Consider the following 26,402-nt stretch of genomic DNA (forward strand, 5'->3'; position numbering starts at 1 on the left):
AATAAGTAATATCGTTCCTTCCTTTCTGAAAGTCACAAAGCTGGAGTCTGTTAATGAGACTGAACTGAATCTTACCAAATCCTTCCCAGATGTGCAAAGCAGGTAACTACACTAAGATAGTTATGGAAAAAATACCTTGGTAACTGGCAGTCATCCTTCCACGAAGATGATGCCTAGGTATGTCTTCTTCAAAACTTAACATCAAATAACCTAAAGTAAGACTAATTTGTGAGAACACAATCATTCTCAAGTTCAAACAAAATGAAGTCTCAAGTCCCACAATAAAGCATGCATGTAATTTTTGCATAAATAGGGTATGATGTAATTAAGTTTACACCCACTAAGCTTATCAGTTAATTGTAGATTTGATCAAGTTCCTCAAGAAATTTAGGAGAAGAGAAATTGTTGCAATCAGTGGAAGCATTAGACATTCATATTATCAACTGCAGGTACAAAGTTTGCTTCCATTAATGTCAAATAAAAAGGTTTTATAGTGTCATTACACCATTGCTATTTACATCCAAAACAATCATTAATGATGGCAGTACATATGTTGCAGCAGAGAAAAGGAAATAAGGCAAGGGATTTCTCATCTAAGTTCCTAGGAAACACAAAGAAGCCTTGTACTATCACTCCAGGTCTGGAGCTGCTTGCCCACCTGCCCCTCCTTGGCTGCTCCTCCTCCAAGCGCTTCAGCTTGGGAGAACCATAAAGTATCAAGCAATATTAAGAACAGCCACATCTGGAAAGTAGCAGCAGAGAAGTATCTTGGTCCTTTCTCCCTGCTTCCTTCTTTAAACTGTGAGTAGCCAGTCACCTTTACATAAGAAAATAATAATCTACTCTTATTTTAATAGGGCCAAAATCAGTCTCGACTTACTTTCAAGAGAAAAAATTGAATGAGACATCATTAGCTTAAAATTTCTTCCTATTCATGCCCAAATTATTAAGGACTTTCTTTGTAACAAGTTCTTCTCCACAATACACTTCTTACCTCTTCTCTCCAAAATACATACACATATATATAAGAAGAATGTAAGAGGTGCAAAGGAATATGAGCTGATATAATCTGAATAAAAGAAAACCTGACTGTTTTGATCAAAGTTACAAAGAAAAAAAAGTCACTTAGTAGTTCTAATAAACATGAAGCCACTGGGGGAATACAGAGAGTAAACAAACACTATTTTCCTGTATCTAACCAGTGTAAATGGTTGAGCACAAGCATCTGTAGGCAAGAGCACAAGAGAACAGGAGTGTGGTAAACCCACATTTAATGTTACACTAAGAACACACAAACTCATATTCACACTTTATAGAATTTACTATCTTCATTACTTCATGAGGTTACATTTTACAGAACACCATAAAACTCTCTGCAATTCATAAAATGTCCTGTGATAAAGAAAGACTAAAAGAGCAGTTTTAGAGAATGAGTTAGTGGAGAAGAAAGGAGACTTCTCCCCTAAACACTGAACACTCAGTCACTAAAAATACAGAAAAGCAGCACAGAAGTGACAGAGAGGGACAGATGGCAAACAGGGCAGCTACAGGGCAGCTAAGACCAACGTTGTTCTTGACAGCTTCAGAAAGCAGAACCACAGTTAAGCCTCAAAAGGTGATTGAACAAGGAGATTTTTCTCAGGGACTCTAAGGAAGAATCTCAAGATGGAAAACGCAGATTGTCTCAAGCTGAGCAACCACTAGGAGAGGGAAGAACGAACGGGGTTTGAAAGAAGGACTAAGGAAAAGCCAACACACTTGAATGACATGTGAAGGAAGCAATAATTTGTTTTCCAGCCTTATAACCAACTCTCCCTCACCCTGAGGTTTTACTGTTTTTATCTTGGCCAGATTTGTTGTGTTCTAATGAAGTCTTTAGTTTCAGAGATTGAAAACTTTAGTCTCTTTTGGCATGCTCAATATAAAAATGGAGACGGGGATGCATGCACAGAGGAAGTAATTCCACCTAAATGCAATGCCTGATTCAGGGTCCTAAGAGGTTGCACTGCATTTCTGAAAAACAAACAAACAACCCAACACCCCTCTTTTTTTAAAGCCTTGTAGTTGAAGATTTAAAATTACAGTTTCAAGAGCCAGTGTAGTTTATCTTTAAAGTGCCAAATGAAGGTAAAGGATTGCTTTGCTTTATACATATTTAAGAACTCACAGGTAGTATTTCTAAGCATCACTACCATATGTACCTATACTAACAGCTGTAGCACTGAATAAAAAGCTGTCAAAATTTGCAGATTCAGAACTTCAGCTGAATGGGATTTACCATAGCAGATGTATCTAAGCACATATATTTATGTGCAAGTACTTTTCGTACCAACATCTCATCAAGCCAAAAATGCCTTTTCATTATGGAAAGGATTAAAAGGTGCATATACATGCAGCTCACAGAAATGCCACACAAAGTTTATTGTATTCCATGATGATTATTTTGATTCAATGGATTTGTAATCCATTTATCTCAGTGTGTCTGCATAAGTCTGAGTTTGAGTGCTATACAGGCAACCATGGCGAAGAAACTTGAAACTGATGTGACAAACCAAGTATCTGTAAAGCATGAAAGAATTAGGGCATGCAAAAACATTCTTCTCTCAAGAGTTTGCATTTATTCTGAAAAGATACAAGAGTTTCACTGCTGTTATTTATAAACCATTTCACTATCAAGGATTCTAAAAAATGAGCACTGTCCTAAAAGGACTCTCTTAATGTCCAAGTTTTGGATAGGCAACTGCTAAGACTTCAAGGATTCGAGTTATTTTTGAAGACAGGAAAATATATTAGGGTCACCTATTGTGAGTTTTAAAAGCTGGAAAGAGCAATAGGCTTCAACCCTACCTCTGTGTTCTATGGATGACAGTTCAGTTTGGATTGAATTGCCTGTTAAAATAAATATATAAAATTGTAGCCAGTTTTCAAAACTCTTCTTAAAACCTCCAGCAGTCACTGTCCCACTTCACTGCCCAGCCACATATATCCTTCTGCTCATCCTCCCCACTCAGTGTCAGTTCTGAGAGGCCCCAGTCTCTCAGCAACACCCATGGCCTTACCCCCATCTGCTCTGATTCCATCACTGCAATTCATTTATATTTACAAGGCATGGCATTCCATGTCCTTTTTCTTTCTCTACCAGTCCTCCCTCATGCATTCCTAGAACAAAGGTCCTCTAGACATTCTGCATTTAAGCAAAGCCAGGAGTTCGTCAACTTTAAGAACTTCCTCTGCCTGTCTGCTTCTTGCTCCGGCCACACAAAACATCTAGCCCATACTTACGATGAGGTAGTGAGTAACGAATCACTATATCACACGGCTAGCGATGTCATGTCATCCTCTACTCAAGAGGCATTTGAAAGATCTAGCAGGGAAAAAGCACACAACTTCCTTCAGTGAACACCATCAATGTCGGGCCCAGTCTCTATGAGAAAATGAAACTATATTATATCAGTTAAATTTTACATTTCTATCTCTTCCCTTACATCAACCACAAATTGCAGGAGGGTAGGGAACTTTCTATTGACATAGCAGAATTGCTGCAGCCAAGAAGCTTCCTCATTCATAATGCCTAGAAAACCTCCTTTTACTTTCATTCCAAGTAAGAAAGAAAAACAAAAAAAACCAGTGTATATTAAAAATCTATTATTCATTCACCCATTTAACTAGTCACACAGCTTTCTCAGCCGTTCCCTAAACTTCATCTCAAGTGTGTTCATAAAATGAACTTCAGATACACTGACCACACACTACCACCTCTAATTAACTTATTAACCACCTCAGATTAACTTATAGCATCCTCGGTGGGAAGACTCACCTCCTCTTTCTTTAAGCCTGACATTTCCCAATTTCTCTGACACTCCTTGATTATCTGCTCCATATGACATACAGTTTACATAAAACAATTCCACTTCCCTCAGCACCCAGTGGTATTTATCCTAGCCAGTCAGAAAGCCATTCCTGCCTTTCCTTGAACATTAAGCATCAGATTAATAAAACAATTAAGGTTAGGAAGGGACCACTGGCAGTCAGCTATCTAAAAGCCCTGCTCAAAAGTCAGTCTAATTACAGCAGGTTGCTCCGGGCTTTGCCCAGAAATTCTGAGTAACTCCAAGGATGGAGACACCACAGTGTCTCTGAGCAACCTCTTCAAGTGTTTGACCAGACCACTCTCATGGGAAAGGAGCTTTTCTTCTCACCTAGCAGAAATTTCCCATTTTCCAATTTGTGTTCATTTCCTCCTCTCCTATCACAGTATGAATCCAAAAAGAGTCTGGTTCTGATTGTCTACACAATCTCACCTGGACATCAACTCTTATCCCCAATTTAAGTTTGCCTATGAACCTGCTGAGACCAGACTCTGTCGCATCATCCAGGTCATTAATACAAACTTTTAAATAGCATTGGACCCACTACCAATGCTTGAGTGACACCAAAAGCAATCAGCCACCAGGTGGATTTTGTACCACCTCTCATCCCCACTTGCAGCCCAATAGGCAGCTCACTGTACTGCCCAGTCACCTAGTTCACGTCTCACCGGTTTGCTTCAAGCAACACTGTGGGCAAAGTCCTTGCTAAAATCAATGCAAACAACATCCACTGTTCTTTCTTTGTCTGCACAGCCAGTCCTCTCATCATGGAAGGTAACTGGGTTGGTCAGACATGGTTTGCCCCTCATAGCTTTGTGCTGGCTCTTCCCAGTCTCCTTCCCATTCTTCACACAGCTGGAAACAGCTTCCAGGGAAATTTGCTGCTTCACCTTCCTAGGGACAGAGGAGAAACCAACCAGCCTGTATCTCTTTGAATCCTCCTTGTTGTGCTTCTTGGAGAGGAGTATAACATCATCTCAGAGCCCATACAGTACATGTAAAAAACTAGGATGGTTTGTGTGCATCAGTATACATTCACCTAAGCGGCAAGCCAACTGTCATTTTAGCTCTTACTCACATTTAAAAAGTCTTCCTGCAAGCCCTCACAGTCAGCTTTTTCTTCACAATTCATAGTATTATTATCTCAGTATCATCTTCTTACCAGATGATATCCCTTTATCTTTATTTGTCAGTATTTTAGAAAATTAAAAAATGAACATATTAAAAATAAAACAGAGGAAGAATATTTCTCCACTTATGACATGACCTTTCTTCTCATTTGATAGCAGCTCTAGGTTCCCACAGAGCTTTTGATGGAAAGCTTTGTTGAATGCCCTTGGCAATCCGAGCAGACTACAATCACCAGATTTCCCTTGTGAACATGATTTTTGACTCCCTTCTGGAATCCTACAAGATTATCCCCCAAAGCAAGGGATTTTTATAGGTAGAAGTGTTGGGTCTTGTAAGAGATTTAAATACATTGTACAGAACAACTGTTTGACAGTAACACTTTGAACCAGATCCTGCACACAGTGGTCAGAACCACATGAAAACTTGCTTCTCCATCTTCAGGTTTGCAGACTAACTGCTTCATGAAATACTCACTCACTATGTCTAGCAATTTAGTCTCCACATCAGTCATTGCTGCAGCCACTGCCACTGCTATGCAGGCACCAGGCTGACCAGGGAGCAATATGACTAAGAGGCCAGAAGAGAATCAAAGGGCTCCAAAGAAAAAAAAAAGGGGGAGAACAACCACCACATAATAAAGTCAGCTTCTGTGCATTTATACACCACATTGCTCATGGGGCTCCAGGTCCTAGAACTAGACATTTATCCTGTTTCATGAGCTACTGTTTCTCTTAATTTCTAGCTCATGTCTGAAGAGAAAAAAAAAAAACACAACAGAATTCAGAGACTAGATGTGAATTCAAGCCACAGAAAGCAAACAAATCTCTGTTAAAAGATAACAAGAAAGCATAAGGTAACTGCTTAAAATTAGCTCTCAAAAATTTAAAAGAAATTAAAATTTGACTACTGAGATTGAACAAGCCACTGCAGAGCCAAAACACCTGCTGAAAATCGACTTGATAGAGCTATGTGCATTCCTGTGTTTTGATGCAAACAGATGTTCCATTTGGATCTCCTTGCTTATTGCTTCTATCATGAAATCACTTTTCCCTCTGTGTACCCCAGGAGTATCTCCCTCCCTACTTGTGTACCTAAATTCTCCTCTTTACTTCATACCTTTCTAGTCCCACCAAACCATCCCCTTTTTTCCCCAGGTTAGAGAAGCATTAGCAACCTTCCTTCCTTCCCTCTGTGGCAGGGAAACAAAGTCAGGATCTATCTACCTTCCTTCACCTGCTGACAAGGACTCCCCTCTTCCCTGCCTCAGGATGAAACTGGTGGCTCATACTCCAGAGCCCGGTTTCAGTACTGCCAACCGACAGCTGATGGTAAAGCACAACATTTTTCTGCCAATTCTGTCAACACTAATCTTAAATAGCTTCTTCTCCGAGACATTATAAAAAGCAAAGGACTCAGGCATGGACTATAGACAACTTGGAATTGTTTAACACTTTGTGTTAGGAGAAACTGAATACAAATCGAAGTGAAGCAATTACGAAAGCCCTCTGAGCAGCAGCTTGAGGAGGCAGATAGAAACACAGAGGAATAACACAGAAATGCTTCTTTTCTGTCCCCTGACTTTTCAGCGTGGGGAAGAGAACAGTTATTTTTCCTCATCAGTTTCTGTGGACTGCTAGGAACAGAGGGAACAATAAAACAAAGAATTCAGGACAGATTAAAGTCGTCAATTCTGTTAGCCCTTGCAAGGCTAAACAGTTAAAAATCCAAAAGCCTCTTTGAACCTCGGCAGGGCAGACAAGCTCAACACAACCAAACAATTCAAGTCCACGGCTTGCCAAACAAGCTGAGCAGAGATGAGCACTACTCCAACCAGCTCATTCGGTACACAAAGCAAGCAGGTACAATGCAAAGGGGTGCAAGTCACACAAGAAAAACCTACAAAACAAAAGCAAAATAGCTGGGAAGATAAGGACAGTGATGTTGGAGTACAGGCAACATGAGGAAAGTAAGTGTAGGATGCAACCTGGATAATACAAGAAAAAGGAGGCATCTTTACAGAAAAAAGCATCTTTACAAAAAAAAAGTTTCTCTTTCACAATCACTTTTTCCACAAGTCCTTTTAAGTCTTTCTGTTATCTATCTATACATATGGCACAAAGTGAAAACTCTCTAGTCATATAGTACGAAACATAGTTCCTGAAACGACACACAACTTGTAATTTTCTTTAAAATATTACTGCAACTACAATGACCTTCTTGCTACAAATACTTCCTAATTCGCTTGATTTTTATGTTTTGTTTGGTTTATTTTTAATATTTTCTTTGGAAATGCCTGAAAATGGACTGAAACACAAGTAGTAGAGCATGAAACAAAAATAACAAACATCTATCATTCCCGCCGCTCTCCTGATCAAAGCTGCAGTTCTGTGTGGCCACACTTAAGCTTCCCAGTCAATCTGTTTGTCAGATGCAGTCCATCAGTTTTACTATTACTGTACAGCAATACCCAGCAGCCGTTTAGATGCCTGCTACTGACTCACATCACAATGAGATTCTGTATCCCATTGTCAGATATCTGGCAATTTAATCAAAGGGAAGAGAGATATACACTAATACGAAATAATCTGTATAAGTCAGAGGCAGTGCTGCAAAACCCAACATGCATTTACATGCTCGTTGATCTGCCAGCTTTTGGACAACAGATGCAGGAGACTGGAGATCAAAATGAGGACTTTGCTGAAGAAGGTAATGGGCTTTTTAGGAAAAGCTATTTTCAGTTACACCTTTCATTTAGGCAGCTAAATTCTCTATTTGGAGGAAACCATTTCAACAGGCGTTTTCAGTTTTTAAAAGCTTGAAAAAAAGGCATGACCACTTTAACACAGTTGAGCTGAAGTTTGTGACAAGTCTTTAAATGGAGACTTTAAACCTTTACTTCACAAAATAAAAAGTAAGTAGTAAAAAAATATATACATGCACACACACATACACACATACTAATTATTTGAGGTTTCTCTCCAGTAGTTTAGTAAGTAGTGAACTTTTCCTATTCAGTGTTTTTAAGCATTTACAGTCTACTTAAATGAAATGTAAAGGTATGAACACCAGTTCTTTGCCTGTATATTTGTTCCTCTTTGTGGATCCCATATTTGCCTACAAAAGATTTTATATAGAAGTTTTGAACTTTGCATAAAAGAATCTTACCTCTACTGCAAGTTCAATCCAATAACTCAACTTTGGAATAGGAAGAAGAAAGGCAAAACGGTTACATTATTTCATTGTAAATTCTGCAAAGTTATTTCATGTAACATGACAATTAAGGGTTTATACTATAATTTAACTGTGAATAGTTTAATAAAGTTAGCAGTGTAGATGGAAGTTAAAGAGCTCTGAAGAACACTGTCTGCAATGTGAATACAGAAAACTATAAAAATGTTAGCTTTCTGGATAAAAATAATTTGAATAGAAATGCTTGACTCAACATACCCCGAAACTGTATAAATATTCCAGAACACTAGGAGTCCAAGTATTAATAACAACCAAAAAGACAAACATGTGACCACCTCTTCCTTACTGAATTGCTATTGAAGTTCTATTTTGGCTACTAAGCTCAGCTTCAGAAGAAAAAGTGGGCCCTCCCTGGCACCAGAGAAGCATACCATCCCAGGCTTAAAAGAAACGTACAAAGGAACATATTTACAACACATGCTCGAGGCCAGCTTTACATTGCACACCATGGACATACCATAACACATGAAAGAAGTTATTGCTAGGAATAAGTTATTACTTTCGACAAACTAAAGTAATGCTCGCAGCAAAAAAGTTGTCACATCTATCCTTCCTTCATTTAATAATTGTAGCATCTAACCCTGCTCAAGGAGTTTTTACATTGAGGAACAGAGAGTAGTTAAAATATTTACATCGGCACGTTGCAGCTTCTTCTCCATTGTAATTTCTCTCCCCATTGTCCGTAAATAAAAAGCAAACCTCACATTTACCTTCAAGAAAGATTCAAGGAGCTATAGGCTGGTCAGTCTCACCTCTGTCCCTGGAAAGGTGATTGAGCGAACTTCCCTGGAGGTGTGGATGTTGTTTGCACTGATGTCAGTACAGACTTCAACACGCTCTCCCATAGCATCATTTGAGTCACACAGGTGAGATATGGACTAGGTGACAGGGTGATAGAGTGAGATGGCCTACTGGGCTGCAAGCAGGGGTGAGGAGTGGTACAAAATCCAGCTGGTGTCTGATTACTTGCGATGTCACTCAAGAACTGGTAGTGGGGCCAAGGCTGTTTAAAGGTCTGTATTAATGACCTGGATGATGGGAGGCAGCAGGTTCATGGACAACCCCAAATTGGAGAGATCGATCAATACTCCAGAGAGCAGTGCTCCTATTCACAACAACCTCAAGAGGCAAGAGAACTGTGTTGATGGGAACCTCATGAAGATCAGCCACAGTAAGTGGTTTACAATGAGGGTGGTGAGGCAGTGGAACAGGTTGCCCCAAGAAGTTGTGAATGCCCCATCCCTGGAACTGTTCAAGGCCAGGCTGGACAGGGCTTTGAGCAACCTGATCTAGTAGAAGGTGTCCCTACCTATAGCAGGTGGGTGGAACTCGATGATCTTTAAGGTCCCTTCCAACCCAAATCATTTTATGATTCTAAGTAAAAGAAAAACCTTGCACCTGAAGTCAAGTAAGAACAGACACGACGACAAGCTGGGGACTGAGTGCCTAGGACACAGCTCTGCAGAACAGGACCTGGGGTTCCTGGTGGACACTGTATTGGATAATGGCCAACAATGTGCCCTTTGCAAGTGAAGCAGGCTAACCAAGTACCTGGCTATGCTAGCAGGAGCTACCCAACAGGTTGGGGGAAGTGATTTCCCCTCACTCCCCCATTTAGCACCAGTGAGACAGTGCCTGGAGTGATGCATCCAAATTCAGGCTCACCAATAAAAGACAGACCTTGGTATAATGGGGACTGTCAGCAGAGGGCTGCCAAGATAGTCAAGGAGCTGGGACACATGACACAGAAGGAGTGGCCGAGTGAACTAGGTTTGTTCAGCCTGGGGACAAGGCAGCAACCAGGTAAACCTTATTACTCTGTTCAGTTTTTACGTGGGAGTGTACAGAAAAGCCATAACCAGACTCTTTTTGGATGCACACAGCAACAAGACAGGAAGAAATGAACACAATTTGGAAAATACAAAATTTCAGCAAAGTGAGAAGAAAAGCTCTTTTCCCATGAGGGTGGTCAAACACTGGAAGAAGTTGCTCAGAGACACCGTGGCACCTCCAACCTTGCAGTTCCTCAAAATTTCTAGGAAAAGCCCAGAGCAACCTGCACTAGTTAAACTGGCTTTTGAGCAGGGCTTTTAGCTAAATGACTGCCAGAGGTCCCTTTCTACCTACATGATTCTATAGTAAACCCAAATTACTATTAGTCGAGAACAACATAAAATATCTCAGTCACTCTTCTCATCTGACCTTTGTCAAGTCAGCAACAGAAAAGATACAGCTTTCGCCTGACAGAGGCTTTTCTGGCAGGAAAACAAAGTTTTTGCAGTTATAGAAGTATTCATCACTCACATTTGAAGCTTCTTGGAAAATATGGTCCTACTCCCATCACTAAAAATTAAGGTCTAGTTAAAAAATGAAAACATTACATGACAACTGTGCTACTGGGGTTTAACAGTGTAGGAGCTGAAGATGTTTAATTTAACATTTGGGTCTCTTATTACAACACTTCTGTGACTTGAGAAACCTATGCCAAAAAAAAAGAAAAGACCTATGTAGGACAGGAACTCAAACTAGCTAGTACTTGAAGTTTCTCATTATGTCCACATCTTTCTCTTCCAGCAAGTATAAAAGAACATATGGAGAGCTTTAAACTCTAAATCAATTTCATTTGGAAAAAAAAAAAAACTTCCAAATTGCATAATTTTGATCCTTCCTTCACCTCACAAGACTAGCTTTATTTCTGCTCCCTGGTTTCTTCTGTCTTCCAGACTTCACTCTCACTTTGGGCTCACAGCTTATTCCCACACTGCTTCTCTTCTTTTCCCCCTCACTCTGAGGAGTTCCTCCAGCAAACACCATCAGTTGCTATTCCACCCACCCCCACATTCTCAGTCATAGCCTGTGTGCAAAGACACATGGAAATAAAGTCCAAAATTGCAAGTAGCTACTTTCGAGCTTGAAAATACACAAACACTGAGAAACAAGCAGTTTCACTACTTAAACAAAAGCCAGCTCAAAAAAACAATAGAAATAGGCTACTTGGTTAGAGGAAAAAAAAAAAAGCAGCTTTTTCCTACATTATACCTCTAATACTACATGCATTCTCCACCAAAAAAAAAAAGTAATATAGATTTAAAAGCATAATGTGCACAAGTCTTACAAATGGTAATCTGTAAGTCAGCAAGCTCTTTCCATTGACATTATTAGACTTTAGATGAAAAATTTGAAAAAAAATGATATCTTTAATTAGTGTTTTGTGAAGTATGTCTCCTTCTTTCACTCACCTCACTTTCAAGTTTACTTGTTTGCAGAAAGTAACTGGTCTTAGAGAGGTTAGCTCTTCCACATACTCTAATATCCTGAAGGGGCCATTTCCTTCCAGTACCGAACAGCACAAGGAGCCATGTGGTGAACCTTCTCATCAATGTCAAGTTACTTCACAAAACTAGAAAGTATACTCTCAAGTCAATTATGACTATCATGGTTTGCTTCATCAATCCTTCACTATTTTGACTTTGGAAAATGAAGTTGCATCTGGGCATTGCTTTCCCCATCCCAACATTATTCTTCATAAGGCATTCAAAGTTTCCCCACTACTAAGCCAGTATGTTCAGCATCTCTGTCAGTTTGTAGGCACTCAGAACCACACTTCAACTTCCATTAATACACTTACACAACTGATATATAACTGTATTAATGCAACAGTTCTAATATGTCCGAAATCCACTTTATATCAATAATTTTCTAACAGATTACTAATTTTTAAAGAAAACAAGGAGTTTAAGACATTAAGTTTAAAATATTAATTAAAAGCCAATCCCAGCCCCCTCTGTTTTCTAAGATGACTTGAAGCTGTGGGCCAAACTCCAGATCTCTGTAAAAGCAGAATCAAAGCCCTCAGAGCTTGAAGAACCCATTTTATACGTTTTTAGTCAATACATATTGAGATCTTGAGCACTGATCATGTAACTGACCACAAGTACTTCAAGAGCTATTGATTTTGCCACTCTAGAATTTGTTCGGAAAGAAGAGTCACGCTATGTTGAACAACATCCCAAAACCGTTGTGTTCTGTTAATTTTTTTCTGCCTAAATGAGTAGTTGTTTCAAGGCTGAGTCATTTTATCATAACAGGAGTCCAAATTAGACCCTTAATTCATATAATCAGCCTCCTACACTGTGAAAACCTTATTCAGCAACAGCAGAACTTTGAAGGGACGTTTAAGTTACCTTCTAAGGCAACTGGGAACATTAAGACATCCAACGTAGTGTAGCACTAGAAGTTTGGGTTATAAATACTTCCAGAGAAGAGGCAGCAAGTTGAATGCAATAGTAAATACAATGAAGAATGGAGATGCCCTTGCTTTCATCAGGTCTCATTCCACACAGGCAGCAACAGAGTCTTTACCTTATTAGCTTAATTAACCATCATGGCTGCAACAAACTCTGGGAGGAAACGCTTCACTTTTACTTACTTAGAAGGCAACATGTGAAAACTGCCAACACACCTGAAGGGAGAAATGATTCAGTTCTACCAGCTCTCTACACTTTCCATTGAGCTGCTTTGTGATCACTAGAGCTGAGCTGGCAGAGATTTTTTTCTTCCTTGTCAAAGTGTTCTCAAAAAAATCAAGAGTAAGCTCACAATTTTAGCCTTATTTTTGCCACTGGCCAGGTCTACAGATACCATCAGTGTAACAGCATTACACAGCAACTTTTCCCACTCACACAATAACTTTTCCCATTCCACCTCAAACCGATGCACACTCTAAAGCTACATAAGAATTTGAGTTATATCCTATTCAAGAGAATTGACAATTACTCTAAATTAGGCAGCTAGTTAACAGAAATTAAAAAGCATCCTAATAACACAAAAGAGTTACAACAGCTGCTATGCATTACAGCACTGTACAGCCCTAGGGGATGCTACTCACACTTTCACTCTCTTTTCTTCCCCAGGGTTTCTCTGCCCGGCTCCTGCACAAAGACGACAATAGCTGCTTCATTCTAAAGAAGATCTTATTAGACAGCCTATTTCCCAGAATGAAATACCAGAAGCAGCCAAAAATCCATCCCTACATGATACATGAAGCTAGATTAAAAAGGAAGCAGCAAGGTCTGTATGAAAGGAGCAAGCAAATTTGCTTGGGTAAATCACTCAGCTCTCTTCCAGACAACTAAAAGAACTACTGCTCAGGTGATCGTTTTCATAACACGAACCTTCCTGTCTGAAAATTTACCAAGTTTCACAGTTCTCTGTACATTACAAAAATGGGTGAATAAGAACAACCAATTCCCAACTCAATTAGTGCTGACCACTGTTTTATCCATTCTATCAATTAACAGTAAACCTGAGTTCTAGTCATTTTTGTAGGCAACTGGCTGAGGTTTATTGCAGCAGCTTCAAAAGTCTGAAACAAGACTTATCTTTGGGTCAAAAGCTTTCCAGAGCTGTGACAACCCTTATGCTGAAAAGTTCTATCCCCATCAATCATTTGTCTGATACTCTGGGAAGGGGAAATCTCACAGGAGACAAGTATAGTGCAAAAAGTAGTTAAGGAGAACTGCTAGTCGTTGCCACAAGTTCTAAGACAAGTTATCTTTAAATGCATAAAAGAAAAGATTAGCAGACAGCATTGCTATCTCAATCAAGTTGGATCAAATCAGTCTAATTTCCCTCTAAAACATAGCAGAATCATAGAATCATAGAATGGTTTGGGTTGGAAGGGACCTCAAAGATCATCTAGTTCCAACACCCCTGCCATAGGCAGGGAAACCCTCCACTACACCAGGTTGCCCAAAGCCTCATCCAGCCTGGCCTTGAACACTTCCAGGGATGGGGCATCTACAACTTCTGTGTTCCACTGCCTCACCACCATCTGAGTGAACTGACTTCAATATAAATATAAATAGTAACTATAAATATAAATAGTAACTTCAATATAAATAGTAACTGACTTGAAATATGAACAGTAGGAAGGAAATGCTTTTGAAAAAAAAAAATAAGCAGTATGACTTTAGACAAGATTTCCAATTAGTGTCACAAGCCAGAAAAAACATGGTCTAGAAAAAAAACATGACATAGCAGGGGCAGAACTCCCTGAAAAGCAATTCTGAGAGTTATAGCAAACAAAAGGTTTATTACAAAGAGATTTTATTCTATTCAATGTTTGCATCAACAATGGATGCTGAATACAAAACATATATTAAATATGCCAATGATGAAAAGCTAGAAAGGACAAAATTAAAATTTAAATCCATTTTACAAATTAAAGCAACTGACAGAAGAGGAATGAAATCTAGTGGGGATGAGCACAAAGCTCGTATGAAAAGACAATGGGAAATATAAGTACTAGTCTTGAAGAAAATGAATAGTGTCTAAATCCCAAGCTGAACAGTCAATGTCAGGCAACGAAAAAATAGGCAAACATCACTGAAGTGTACAACTACAAGCACAACTTTCAGAATAAGCAAAGTAATCTTTTTTTTCCACTTTGTACTATATCAGTAGATGAAATACTGTACCCCCACCAATGCATCACATTTCAAGAAAACAATCAACACAAATCCAAAGAGGAGGAACATTAAGAATGGCCTACGATAAATACAGAATGACCTGGATTTTGTTACTTTTTAAGAGGCAAAGTTGAAAGAGGACTTCCTAAGAAACAAAGCATCTAGCAGGTTACTGTAGAGAAAAGTGGATCAATTTGTTCTCAGTTTCTCAAAAGATGGAAGATGCCATGAGCTTAAAATTGAAGTTAATAAGGTTCACACTAAGCACTGGGGGGCAGACAACACCACTTTCCAAGAGTAAGGACAATGAAACCCTTGAGCAGATTATCAAGGCTCTTTTAAAGAATCCAACATTGGAGCCAGCTAAGGAAGAAAAAAAAAAAAAAACAACACACAAAAAAAAACCCAAAAAAACACCACGCCGTCCGTTGCAGGACCTCAGGAAATTGTTTAATCCTTGTTCCTTACATTTACAAAAAAAAAAAAAAAAAAAGAGAGAGAGCTTACCGGTCCTAACATTCATTCAAGTAGATAATACCAAGGTATGTTAGAGAATTTGTGCTTTTTTTCAGCTTAAACATTTGTGACTTTTTATTCTCCTCTCCCCACTACCTTCAGCATAGTCTTAATTTTCAATTAATGCTTTTACATTTTTGTGATGATTGTAGTTACCATAGCTGCAAAGAATGGAGTCCATCTTACGCTCTGTTATTGTTAGAGCTTTAAAAACACTCAGCAGTCAAATAAAGGACTGCATAAGAAGAAAGAATCCTACTAATAGTTTCTATTCAACTCTCCCAATTCCTTGACTCATGGGTTTACTGCTGATTTATACTTCCATAGAATAACGGAGCACACAGTAAGTTAAACAGACATGAGGAAATAGAGAGTATAATGGAAGCAAATTAATGAAAATCAATAGTTTCAAAGACTAAACTGCACTGATAATAAAGCTCATGGGGTTTATAGAATTAGACTGATTTCACTGTTTCATATAAGAAAATTAGACAACACTTTCAATGCACTGTTCTTTCATGCATGCAGCTTAAAAGATTACTTTCCTAGTTTAATCAAACTTGTAATAAATAATAATGAGTAATTATTAATTATATTGGAGGCACAGCAGCAAGGGAGAAAACGTGCCTTGATTAGGACTTCTAAGGTCCCCTCTCAATCCCTCATACACAGAGAGACAAAGCAAGCCCTACACCTCACACACCAAGTTTTACCTGGTAACCTAACAGAGGCAGACAATCAGTTTGGACAATGTCTCTGCAACGTTAGATGTTAAATTCTTCCCATCTAGTTTTAGACACCAAGTTCCAATTAGCCATTCCAGTCTTCCCTTGTACTCAGTGAAAGGGAGAACTGCCCCTCCAGAAGACAATTAAGCAGGTCTCAGACATGTGTTAGACCCTCCAAAGCACTGCCGCTATTATTCCATTTCTCCCCACTGTCTGCAAAGGCAGCCTAACACCACTCACTCAGACTTGAGACCAACTCTTCTCTGGCATCCCAGGTTAGACATCTAACACCACTTCTCTTCCCTTTCTTTCCTCAAGCAATTGTGACTGAGGATCCATAGTCTCAGTTGTCTTGGCACCTCTGAAGGAAAGCCAAGTTCCAGAGGTGGAGCTAAACACAAGCATCATCAACTTCAATGACTTCCGAAGAGGGCAAAGCAAATATACAAAACACTGTTCCTTAAAGAAGAGAAAAAAAAAAAAAAAAAAAAAGGATTTTGTGCCAGTCTCAGTTACTTTTGGTTGTAACAGCCATTTTTGTAAGGCAAACTAAATAACCCAAGTTGTAAGACACAATCTATAGCAATAACTCTCCTCTTAAACGTACAGGAGGCTACGCTACTCATGCAGGAACTACCATGTGAACCTAACTGCATCTTCATGGGGAAAAGTCCCACTGCTTTAACACCACCAATTATTTGCAGTGTCAAGCTGAAAACTATGCTAATAAGAATTTAAAACTGCATCAGCTGCATACCCTTCTCAACATCCTCACCGTCCAGGCAACAACTTCTGCAAAAGTGAAAGCTATACATTAGTATGAAAAACTTAATAGCCTGGCTCTGTAACACTTAAGCAGGTATTTCAGCAGAATATCTCACATCCTGAAAATTAAAACATATGGAAAAGTTTGAAGAATTAAAATCTAAAGTTGTTGGTTTGTTTTTTTTACGTCATGTCATTCAAAAGAATAGCTTTGATTCTTAACAAAAAAAAGATAGTTATACAACTTTCAAATAGCATTCAATACATTGACAGCAAACAACTTTTCATACTGAAGCACTAAAGCTGGGACAAGGGCACAGAAACTTCAGTACCATTATGCCACGGAGTAAAGGTCCAGTGACATCAAAATTAGAGCTGGTGCTTGGGCTTAAAAAGTTCATATTGCTGAGGCACAGCAGCAACTTCTGCCCTGTGTTCCTTCTTGGGACCTGAGACTTCAAAATAACAACATCATAAAGAGGAAAAGCTGAGATAAAGTCTCTTCAAAACCCTGAGGAGATTTCAGAAGTAAAACATCCTTAAACACGCTGCCCATGAAAGACAAAGAACGCAGGGTGAAGCGAGGTCGTGCTTCACACACCTTCTAAGACCCTTAGGACCATCATCCACTCCCTCCTTTCCCTACCACCTAGCCCCTTCCCCCATGAATTCTAATTATAGTTTCGTCATTAATTCTTTTAAAGACCTCCTTCAAAAGGTAGGACTTAATCTAACTTACGCATAACAAAATAGCAAAGAAAATACTTCCAAGAGCCACTTGTTTAACTTTTACTTGTTACACTATCACCAGCCCTCTAAGAAGCAAATTTTCAGAATGTGGAGATTTACATTCTAAATCCCTTGTTTCCTCTATGTAGTAAAAGATAGGCTACATATATAGAGATCTGAAAGAACAGATTATATTAACACTCTGCTATGAGGAAAAACAAAAAAAAAAAATCCAAAATACACTTAGTATCATCCTCACTGCATCAAGTACATGGCACAAGAGATCAAGCACCTTGGTATCAAATTCATAACATGGTTTGTCCCGCTGCCCTCCTAGCCACAAAGAAAATTCATTGTCAGATATTTAACCAATTTAGCCTAATTTTCTGACTCCATACCTGGAAGGCAGAAGAGAAAAGCTGAGCTATTCAAGGAAGTCTAATGCCTCAAATACATTCAAAAGCTTAAAAATAATCAGTATGCTTTACGTTAGACTCATATGCTAGTTTCTTGCCTATTTTAGGCATACAGTCTCCTCATTACCAATTCTCCGTTTAGACATTAAAAAAAGACTTAGATGCGTGCCTCTAATAGTATAGTCCTCCAGCAAAGTATTTTAGGCTTGATTCCAACTTTACCAGGAGCAGACATTCACAGCAGAGACAATTTGTACTTCGCGGTTATCCAATTCATTTTACAGCTCTTGGAAAAACTGAAGTCAAGCTACATGATGATCAAGAGAAAAGAAAGGGAAAAACGAAAAAGCATCTGCCCAGTACAGGATATAATACAAGAAGGAACGGGTATCAGAATGATGCAACAAATAATTATCCACAGCACTTTTCTCACTTAAGTAAAGACAAATCAAGAAGTGCAATGTCACACTAACAAAATCATTCACTAACTAAAGAAAAAAACTAAGAAAAAAAATCTTTATCCACAATGGTGAAATGTCACTACATGTCTGTCTTCAATCAAAATAACTACTAATTATCCACCAAATAACCACTATGACCTGCTTTGTAATTCAACTCAAAGTTGTAAGCAATATTATCATGTTTTTATTTAAAAGTACTGAAGCCACTACATAAATTTTACTGCCCATTTGTAATATTTGCAATTCAATCTAATGCTCACTTATTTACCTACTAATATTCTTCATGAGAGAGGAAAAGAGAACTTCAGTGGCAGATTATGTATTTTCAGACAGTTCTACAATTATTACTTTTTCTCCTTCCCTCCCTGGCTTACAAGTTTATTACATATTCTTTAAAGCTGTACAGCTATCAAGTTATTTTGTCCTTGAAGACATTCACAGCATTTGTCTTCCATTAGCACACAAATACATATGCTTTATCTTCAGCTAAACACTTTTCACAAAATTGTATGAATTACCTTAACAGCATTCTGCAAGTACAGTCCAAGTCCACAACTATCAATAGTAAATTCAAATTATCCTGACTGGAGTCATGCCAAATGTGACTAGCTTTGTGGCATGGAAGGGCCTTTGACGTTCACATCAAGTAATCTTCAAATTGTTAAACAACAACAATAATCAACTCTAGTGCCTTGATGAATAGGCCCTGTGAAAATGAGTCCACATATGTCATGGACTATGTTCTTAAACGACAAGACACAAAACACAATGTGTGAATGGTCCTACTGAAAATTCAAACTTTGCAGACTCATAAAATTAAGACAGATAGTAAAATGAAATAATGTAAGTCATCTGGAAAACTCTACAACTTTTTTTTTTAAAAAAAGGTATTTTCCCTCAATATTTTACAGGTGTTAAGTTACAGTCATGACAGTGCAAAGGTTTAAGATAAAGTTCAGCTCATAACTTCTTACTCCACATGTTCAAACTTATCATATAAATAAAGACAGGTTCTAATATTAGACTGAAAATCTGATGTAATGATAAGTAAATCAGAACAAAGCCCAAAACTCACTGAATCACCTACAGCTATCTCATATCAACAGAGATTACTCAACTGACAATTTTTCCATCTTAAAAACAGACAAGCTCTTTTGCAAGACCCAACAAAAGCACAATACAAGGTAACATGCAGAGGGGCTGAACGCACACAAAACTCAGTTTTCCACTGCCATCGCTTCATCCAAAGAACATTAACAGCATGATTTTTGCTAGTACTGCGTTCCCTGCACAGAGCCTGGCACACATCATTCTCCTGACTTTCAGCTCGCACATCAGAGAGCGATCAGTATGCAACGGGAAGCGGAGAACCAGTCTCTCAGCCATCAAGAAACACGGGAAAAGGGAGTTTGAAGGCTTCTGGATACTTCAAACTCCGCTAGTTACATCATTCAGCAGCTGCAGCGATCCATTAGATTCTGCAGAGGCACTCTTCTTATGCAGAAGAGTGTAGCGTTTTGTTTAAAAAAAAGTTTCCAAGGGACAAATAGGTAGGGGAAACTTGCATAAAAACCGAGTAGAGTTTCTCTCGCGCTAGCCTGTACAAAAAGCAGACGCATACGCGCTACGTGGAATCAGCACAAATTCGAGGCGAAGAGAATGGATTACAGGTAGCAAACAAGGAGGGGAATAGCCCAAACTAAAACCTCCCCTGGCAGATAAGCCTTCTTCTTCAGGACAACGGCAGCGGACAGTTCTTGCCAAACTGCCGGAGAGCGGGACCTACTCACAGGGAGCCTTTCCACTGCGCTGGGAAAGGTGGGACGAGATTTCGAGCGGGTGGAAATCACGCCCCACAGCGAGACCTTCGAGCCCGCGTGGGCCGGCACCGGCTGCCGCGCCGCGGGCGCCCCGGGCGGGCTTTCCCCGCCACTTCGCGCCCCCCCCGGGGCGGCGGGCAGCCGCCGCACGCCGCGGCCGGCACTGACCTGAGGGTGCGGTTGCCGGCGCAGCCGCGGCGCTCCATGGCGGCGGGCACGCAGCTGGTGAGCTCGGTCCAGTCGGCGTGCAGCCCGCAGCTCCAGCCGGTGGAGAAGCGGGAGAAGAGCCAGGTGTCCTTGTCGCCGCCCGGGCGGTGGCAGGCGCACTTCTTCTGCCCGGCCCGGCAGTAGCAGGGCTGCTCCAGGCGGATGTTGCGCACCAGGTGCCGCCCGAAGGTGGTGCCGCCCGTCTTCTGGATGTGGAGGAAGACGATCACGTCGCGGCCCCGCATGTCGAACCGCACCCGCCGGCACAGCTCCCCCCGAGCGAACGGGAACTTGGCCACCAGCCGCGGCAGCGCCGCCGCCGCCGCCTCCTCCTCCGCGGCGCCCGCCGCCACCGCCGCCTCCTCCTCCTCCCGCTCCGCCGGGCCCCCCCCGCGGCGGGTGGCGGAGGCCGGCGGGCGGTGGGGGCAGGCGGCGCCGGGGCAGGCGGGCGACACGTACTGGTAGACGATGAGCAGGAAGAGCAGCGCCAGCAGCGGCGGCAGCAGCCACCTGTTGAAGCGCTCGTCCATGGCGATGCGCGGGGGCAGCGCGGCGAGAGCTCAGGCGCTGCCGGGCGCTGACGGGGCGGCCGCCCCGCTCGGATCCCGCAGCCGAGGGGCGCTCGGCTCCCTTCGCGACGGCATGGTCCTCGCGGGCGGCCGCGGCTGGCTCCGCTCGCCTCAGCCCAGCGCGCCGCCCGCCAGCCGGCCCGAGGCGGCCATCCTGCGCCCGCTCCCCGCAGCTGAGGTTGAGGCGAAGGGAAGGAGCTTCGGCGGGAGCGCCTCGCGCCGTCCCCAGCCCGGGCGGCAGCGGCAGCAGCACCAGCTCCCGAGCCCGCTCCGCCGGCAACTCTCCAGCCCAAACACACCGCTCGGCCCACGGCGGGGCGGCCCGCGCCCGCCAGCCAATCGGAGCAAAGCCGGCTGCCTGAGCAACCAATGGGCGGGCCTAGCACGCCGGCTCTATCACCAATGAGAGCGGGCGGCGAGTAAACGGGGGCGGCGAGAGTCGCTCCTCGCTCCCTTCCAGGTATCGGACGGAGACCGATAGCACGCGGACGGGGGGGGGAGGAGAGAGCAACCAATGGAGCGCCGGGGGCGGGGCGGAAGGCAGCCAATGAGGTTGACAGGGGGGCTCCGCCAGGTAAGCGAGGCTCCTGCGGCCGCCCGCGGAAGGCGGCGCGAGCGGGACGGCGGGGCGCGGTCCCGGTCCCGGTCCCAGTCCCAACGCGCGCCCGCTCGCTGCCCCGCGGCCGCTCCGCGCTGCTCCGGTCCCGTGACGCTGCTGCCACCCCGGCGCCTAATTAGTGAGACGGAAGTAAATAACTTTTTTTTCTTTGTTTTCCTTCTAAACTCCGTAATAGCCCGTTATTTTTGCGTTGGAGCGGGTGTGTCTTGTACCGTTAGCGGTTTCAAGACAGTGTTTATAACCCCGGTGTTTTACGGATTTCGCGTAACTTAGGTGAAAGTTAAGTATAACGCATAACTAGGTCGGACAGGGCTGCTTACTTCGCAGATTAACTAAGTAACTGTAGATTGGGTGATGTGCAGTGCCCCTGGTTCTTGGCGTCGTTTGAAGTCCTCAGAGCACGAAGTCCTAAATGCAGAACTGACTTCCTAAATGCAGAAAACTTTTCTCTCCCCGGGGCACTAAAATCTATTTCCTGCCAGCTACTTTATGATTGATTTTCAAAAGTTAACTTTTCAAGTTCATTCCCGTATTTACAAAAATCCTCACTTCGAAACTGGGTTGTTTATTGATTTATTTTTTTTTTAAACAGACATTAAAATCTTTAGCTTATAGGTCATACCTAGCTGAAAAGTGTTTTGCCAAAAAAAAACCCACTGTTTTGTCTGCAATGAGTTCTCAGTATTCTTAAAAGTCTGCTACAAACACTTCATATCCAAATACAAACCTCATACAGCTCCTGGATTATAATACATTAATATGCGAAGCATTTCGTGTTAGAACTGATTGCTCATCTCGGTTATTTAATTAGAGAATGTCTTTATTTACTGAGGGATTAATTAGATATCTGACAGTGCTAAAGCAACTTTCTTGCTCAGCTCTGAAGACGACTTCACCTCTGGAAGGCTGACAACAGAAGACTAGTGCCTTCCCAGGGGACCGTTTAACTTTAGAACTTAAAAAAAACGGTTAGACAAATGTATTTAAAGCTGAAATTCTTATATAGAAAGTAAGAGTACTTGAACTCTTGGAAAAGAGTATCAGTTCCTGTGAAAGTTTGCCAGAAATAATAGAAATTACCAGAAAATGGTCTAAGCAAAAGGAGTTAAAACTCTAAGCATTGTGAGATGTTCCAGCAGTTGCTACCACAAGACCAAGGGCATACACCGCTTGACTTCAAACACACAACATAACCGCACACACATACACGTTTCCAGGGTCCCACAGCACCGTTAAGGTATTACACTGGTCAAAGTTTGAGAGGAGCCAATTTCTGGGTCTTGCCAAGACATCAAAAGAGATGTGCTTTTATCTTCATGAAATTTCATACAGAAAACATCCTGGGTTACCTGAAATTCACTCTTGTAGAACCACACACCACAGTGCTAGAAGCCCGGTCCCTCCATCCTCTGGCAGAAGAAAATGTGGGTCTGGTGTCAAACCAACCTGTTTAGTCGTCTTCCCATAATGACAAGAGCTCTGCACCCACTCACTCTTACCAAAGTGGGAAACAGCATTTTTGTCTTAGAAAATCACCGTGTTCTTTGCCAGCAAGAGAAAGCAGAGCATACATCTTCTCTCTAGGGAGACCTGACTCTCTTCTCTGCTTTGCTCACCACCGTGCTCTCCTGCTTTCAGACTCCCTGTGCCTCCCGAGTGTGGACTTAATGAAGTTGCCTTTTAACCCCTCTCTTTTACTAGGAGACAGGAAGCCTGTACCAGAGAAATGTAAATATTTATACATCTATGATATAGAAGCGTTTTGTTCTTAGCTCAGCCTATTCAGTACCTAACAAGCAACCATTAAAAAAAAAAAAAAACAACAACAACAAAAAAGCAGCAACCTTAAATATTGCCTTGTTTTGGTAACAGAATAGCACTAGTAAGGCTTGTATGGGTAAATTCATATTTGGAATAAAAGCACTGCTAAAGGATTTAGACTGAAGTGTCTCTCATGATGCTTTCAGTAAGATACAGAAATGCTATTATAATTTAACATTTTCTCATTAAATACCAGATTGTTGACACTGTACCTTCATCTCCTTGAAAAGGAGATGGAAGCTAAATTTCTTAAACAGAGAAATTGTGATTTTCAGTTAAATTTAAAATTCTATTTATTCAAACTTACTCAAGACAGTTACTGCTTCATGAAGAGTGGCAAAAAATATTTTTTACTGGACAGAAATAATGTGAAAATATTTATAATGAGGTTTAGATGCAATACTTGACTTTTAAAAAGCTCTCATTTTTCTGACACTATCAAAAAGTACTTGAAGGCCCACATGAATTAATGTGTTTATGCAGCTTTCAAAGACAGGCTTTTACTGATGAATTTTAATATTCTTAATGACGGTTTGTAGACTATGCTTTATGTAGAGCCACAACCCACAGTGCATCCAGCCACCACCCAGTTCTTCCCAATTGCATACAGGGTGTGCAGTTACACCCCAAGTTACCCTGAATGTGGCCCTAGTTTGTATAGCAGTTGGGTTCTCCAGAGTGAACCTGGGTGTCATGATCTTCAGCAGAGGCTAAGTATTCCTACACAGAGAACGTAGCATTTTCATTTGGTAGCATTTTGTGTTCTCTTTATAGAGGTCCACGTTACTGTGCAAGACTCTGTGGCAATAAGCTTTAATAAAATCAGTTAGTTTCTTTGGGAATCAATGGCTGTAACTCATTAGCATCAATGAAGCAATGATAAGGGTCATTTTGAACGCAGTCCTGTTGCCATCGATTTAATGGGAAGACGACTGGGTTTGAAATGAAGCCCTAAAGATTGCAAACAGTGTTCAACCCCAACATTTTCCCTTCCAAATATAATTCATCTGTAAATCTCCAATGAGCGTTGAACTACAAGAAAAATCCAAAGTCAGTTACAAGCTAGTTTTGAGATACTCTTACAAAATGAATGTAGTTTCTGTGGATTTCAAAATAAAACAATTACGAGTAAGATTTAGGATTCTCTTGTTTCTAACATAATTCTCCAGGATCCTACTCTGTCATCATATAGCTCAGAATTCACCAAGCATTCACATAAAATAATCCTGAAATGACCTATTCCTCGTAACAATTTCAGGTAGAATATCTTCACTCGTTAAAATTTACGTGCCATCTCTACTGTCATTTCTACCAGAGATGTGCTGACATGTGAAAATGTGCACACAAAATTATTTTAAAATTCTGACACAGCATGTCCCTTCTCCTTGCCAGTTCCGAGGTAACACTCAACACATATTCTGAGTTGCTAAAAATAAAAATTGGCATACATACCATTTATTTTAAAGGTCAATACAATATTTGCTAGTCTGAAGCAACAGGTGTGTGAAACGGTGTCATTGCCATCAAAGTTTGTACAAAATGCGCGAGTAAGCAAAGGTCCAAAAGTATGATTTAATTTAGCAATTACCTGTCTGACAAGGTTAACATCTAATAGATCTGTTAATGTAAAATTAAAATGACACCTACCTCACACTGGTTTCTTTAAATTATTTATCACTGCTTGACCTGAGCTGTTTCAACACTTGTAGCCAGTTGAGATTTCCAATAAACCAATTTTTCATTGTGCAGCAAGTCCCAGGTGTCTCCCTTGCCACAAGGATACAAATTGTTAAATTAATAAACTCATGCTAACTTCAGTCATCTCTCTGGGATAAATTTATTCCAACATTTATAGTTTAAACCTCCCTTATTTTTTGTCAGATTAAATTTTAGTATGTGCACTTACTGAGCCTTCTATTTCAATGGTACATTGAGTGCTGTATTCTTTCTTTTAAAACAATTTATGCATTATACTGTCACCAATCCATCTTCTTGTGAAGTTACAATTCATTATGAGGCTTGTTAACTTTCACTTCTCCTGCTTGCCACTCTTTTTCTGGATGTAATAACTTTATTAAACCTATGACCCCTTTTATTTCCTTTAGTCAGAACACAAACAATACAGAAGCAAAGTGTGCAGTCAATGTGTCGTATGTGCCAGTCCATATGCAGTGGCTTCTGCAAGTCATTCCTTACACATTGCTGTATGTTTTCCTTATGAGAGAAAGGTTCAGCTTTTTTTCTGCTTTGAAGAGTCATAATTCCCCTTGTGTAAGATGCTGACCTAGAAAAACCTAGACCTTAAATCACTTCCAGCATTCTGGCCATTTTTCTTTTTTTTAAACCATGTAACTGCTCACAGAAATATTACAATACATTTTTTTTTAGTTACAGTTGTTGGGAGGATAGTTTCCCCAAAAAAGGAACATTTCTGAAAACTTTGAGCTATATTTTTTAGATCAATGCTAAAACTAGGTATTTATAGGTAGATCTCCTTTCTACCACATAAACTTGGTCATCTTTTGCTCTTGCACCAGGCATCATTTCTGGGCTCTGCAATGTAAACATCTAGTAGAGTGAAGAATGAGAAAATACTCTAACCGTGTTTGGGCATGTGCCAACTGGCACTCTCCCAAGCTCCTGAACATAGTTTGGGCGTAAAACCATTTCAGAAATCATTTCCAACCAGCAATCAGTGACCAAGGTTACAGCTTCAGTGTAGGTCAGACCACATGGTGCTATTGGGCCTCAGTATCCAAGAAAGTTCCTGAACATGTTTCATTTACTAATGTAGACAACACGACTGAGCATCTGCAGTTTTTAATTTAAGGAAGAAAAGATTGTGTTCTCTCTTGCCTTTTCTACTGTGGCATAGCCAAGTTGTGTTACAAAACTCGAGTTGAAGTTACAGTATGTCAGCTACAGCTAGCAAAGAAAATCTCTGGCATGTCGTGCCACATACGGAGCTCACTGGAGTCCAGTGCCTAGAGAATGGGGTGGCACTGGGGACAAGCAACAACGAGCCTTGCTAG

The 26,402-nt window shown here is 40.8% G+C and overlaps 1 protein-coding gene across 3 annotated transcripts in view; it reads right to left on the reverse strand.

The window, feature by feature from the left end:
• HS6ST3 (heparan sulfate 6-O-sulfotransferase 3) overlaps positions 1–20,891 on the reverse strand; it is a 326,480-nt gene extending 305,589 nt beyond the window's left edge. Inside the window, exons 1-2 of one of the 3 annotated variants that reach the window (XM_086611290.1) lie at positions 20,721–20,891; positions 20,323–20,651 (exon numbers count right to left, since the gene is read on the reverse strand). In XM_086611290.1, the coding sequence (XP_086467416.1) occupies positions 20,323–20,651; positions 20,721–20,891 (500 nt within the window). Of the gene's footprint in view, positions 1–20,322 lie in introns of all 3 variants that reach the window. The other 2 variants (XM_086611281.1, XM_086611277.1) reach the window with 2 other exon arrangements.
• Positions 20,892–26,402: the final 5,511 nt, after the last annotated feature.

The sequence above is a fragment of the Tauraco erythrolophus genome, chromosome 1, assembly GCF_009769465.1.
Source record: "Tauraco erythrolophus isolate bTauEry1 chromosome 1, bTauEry1.pri, whole genome shotgun sequence".
NCBI lineage: Eukaryota > Metazoa > Chordata > Aves > Musophagiformes > Musophagidae > Tauraco > Tauraco erythrolophus.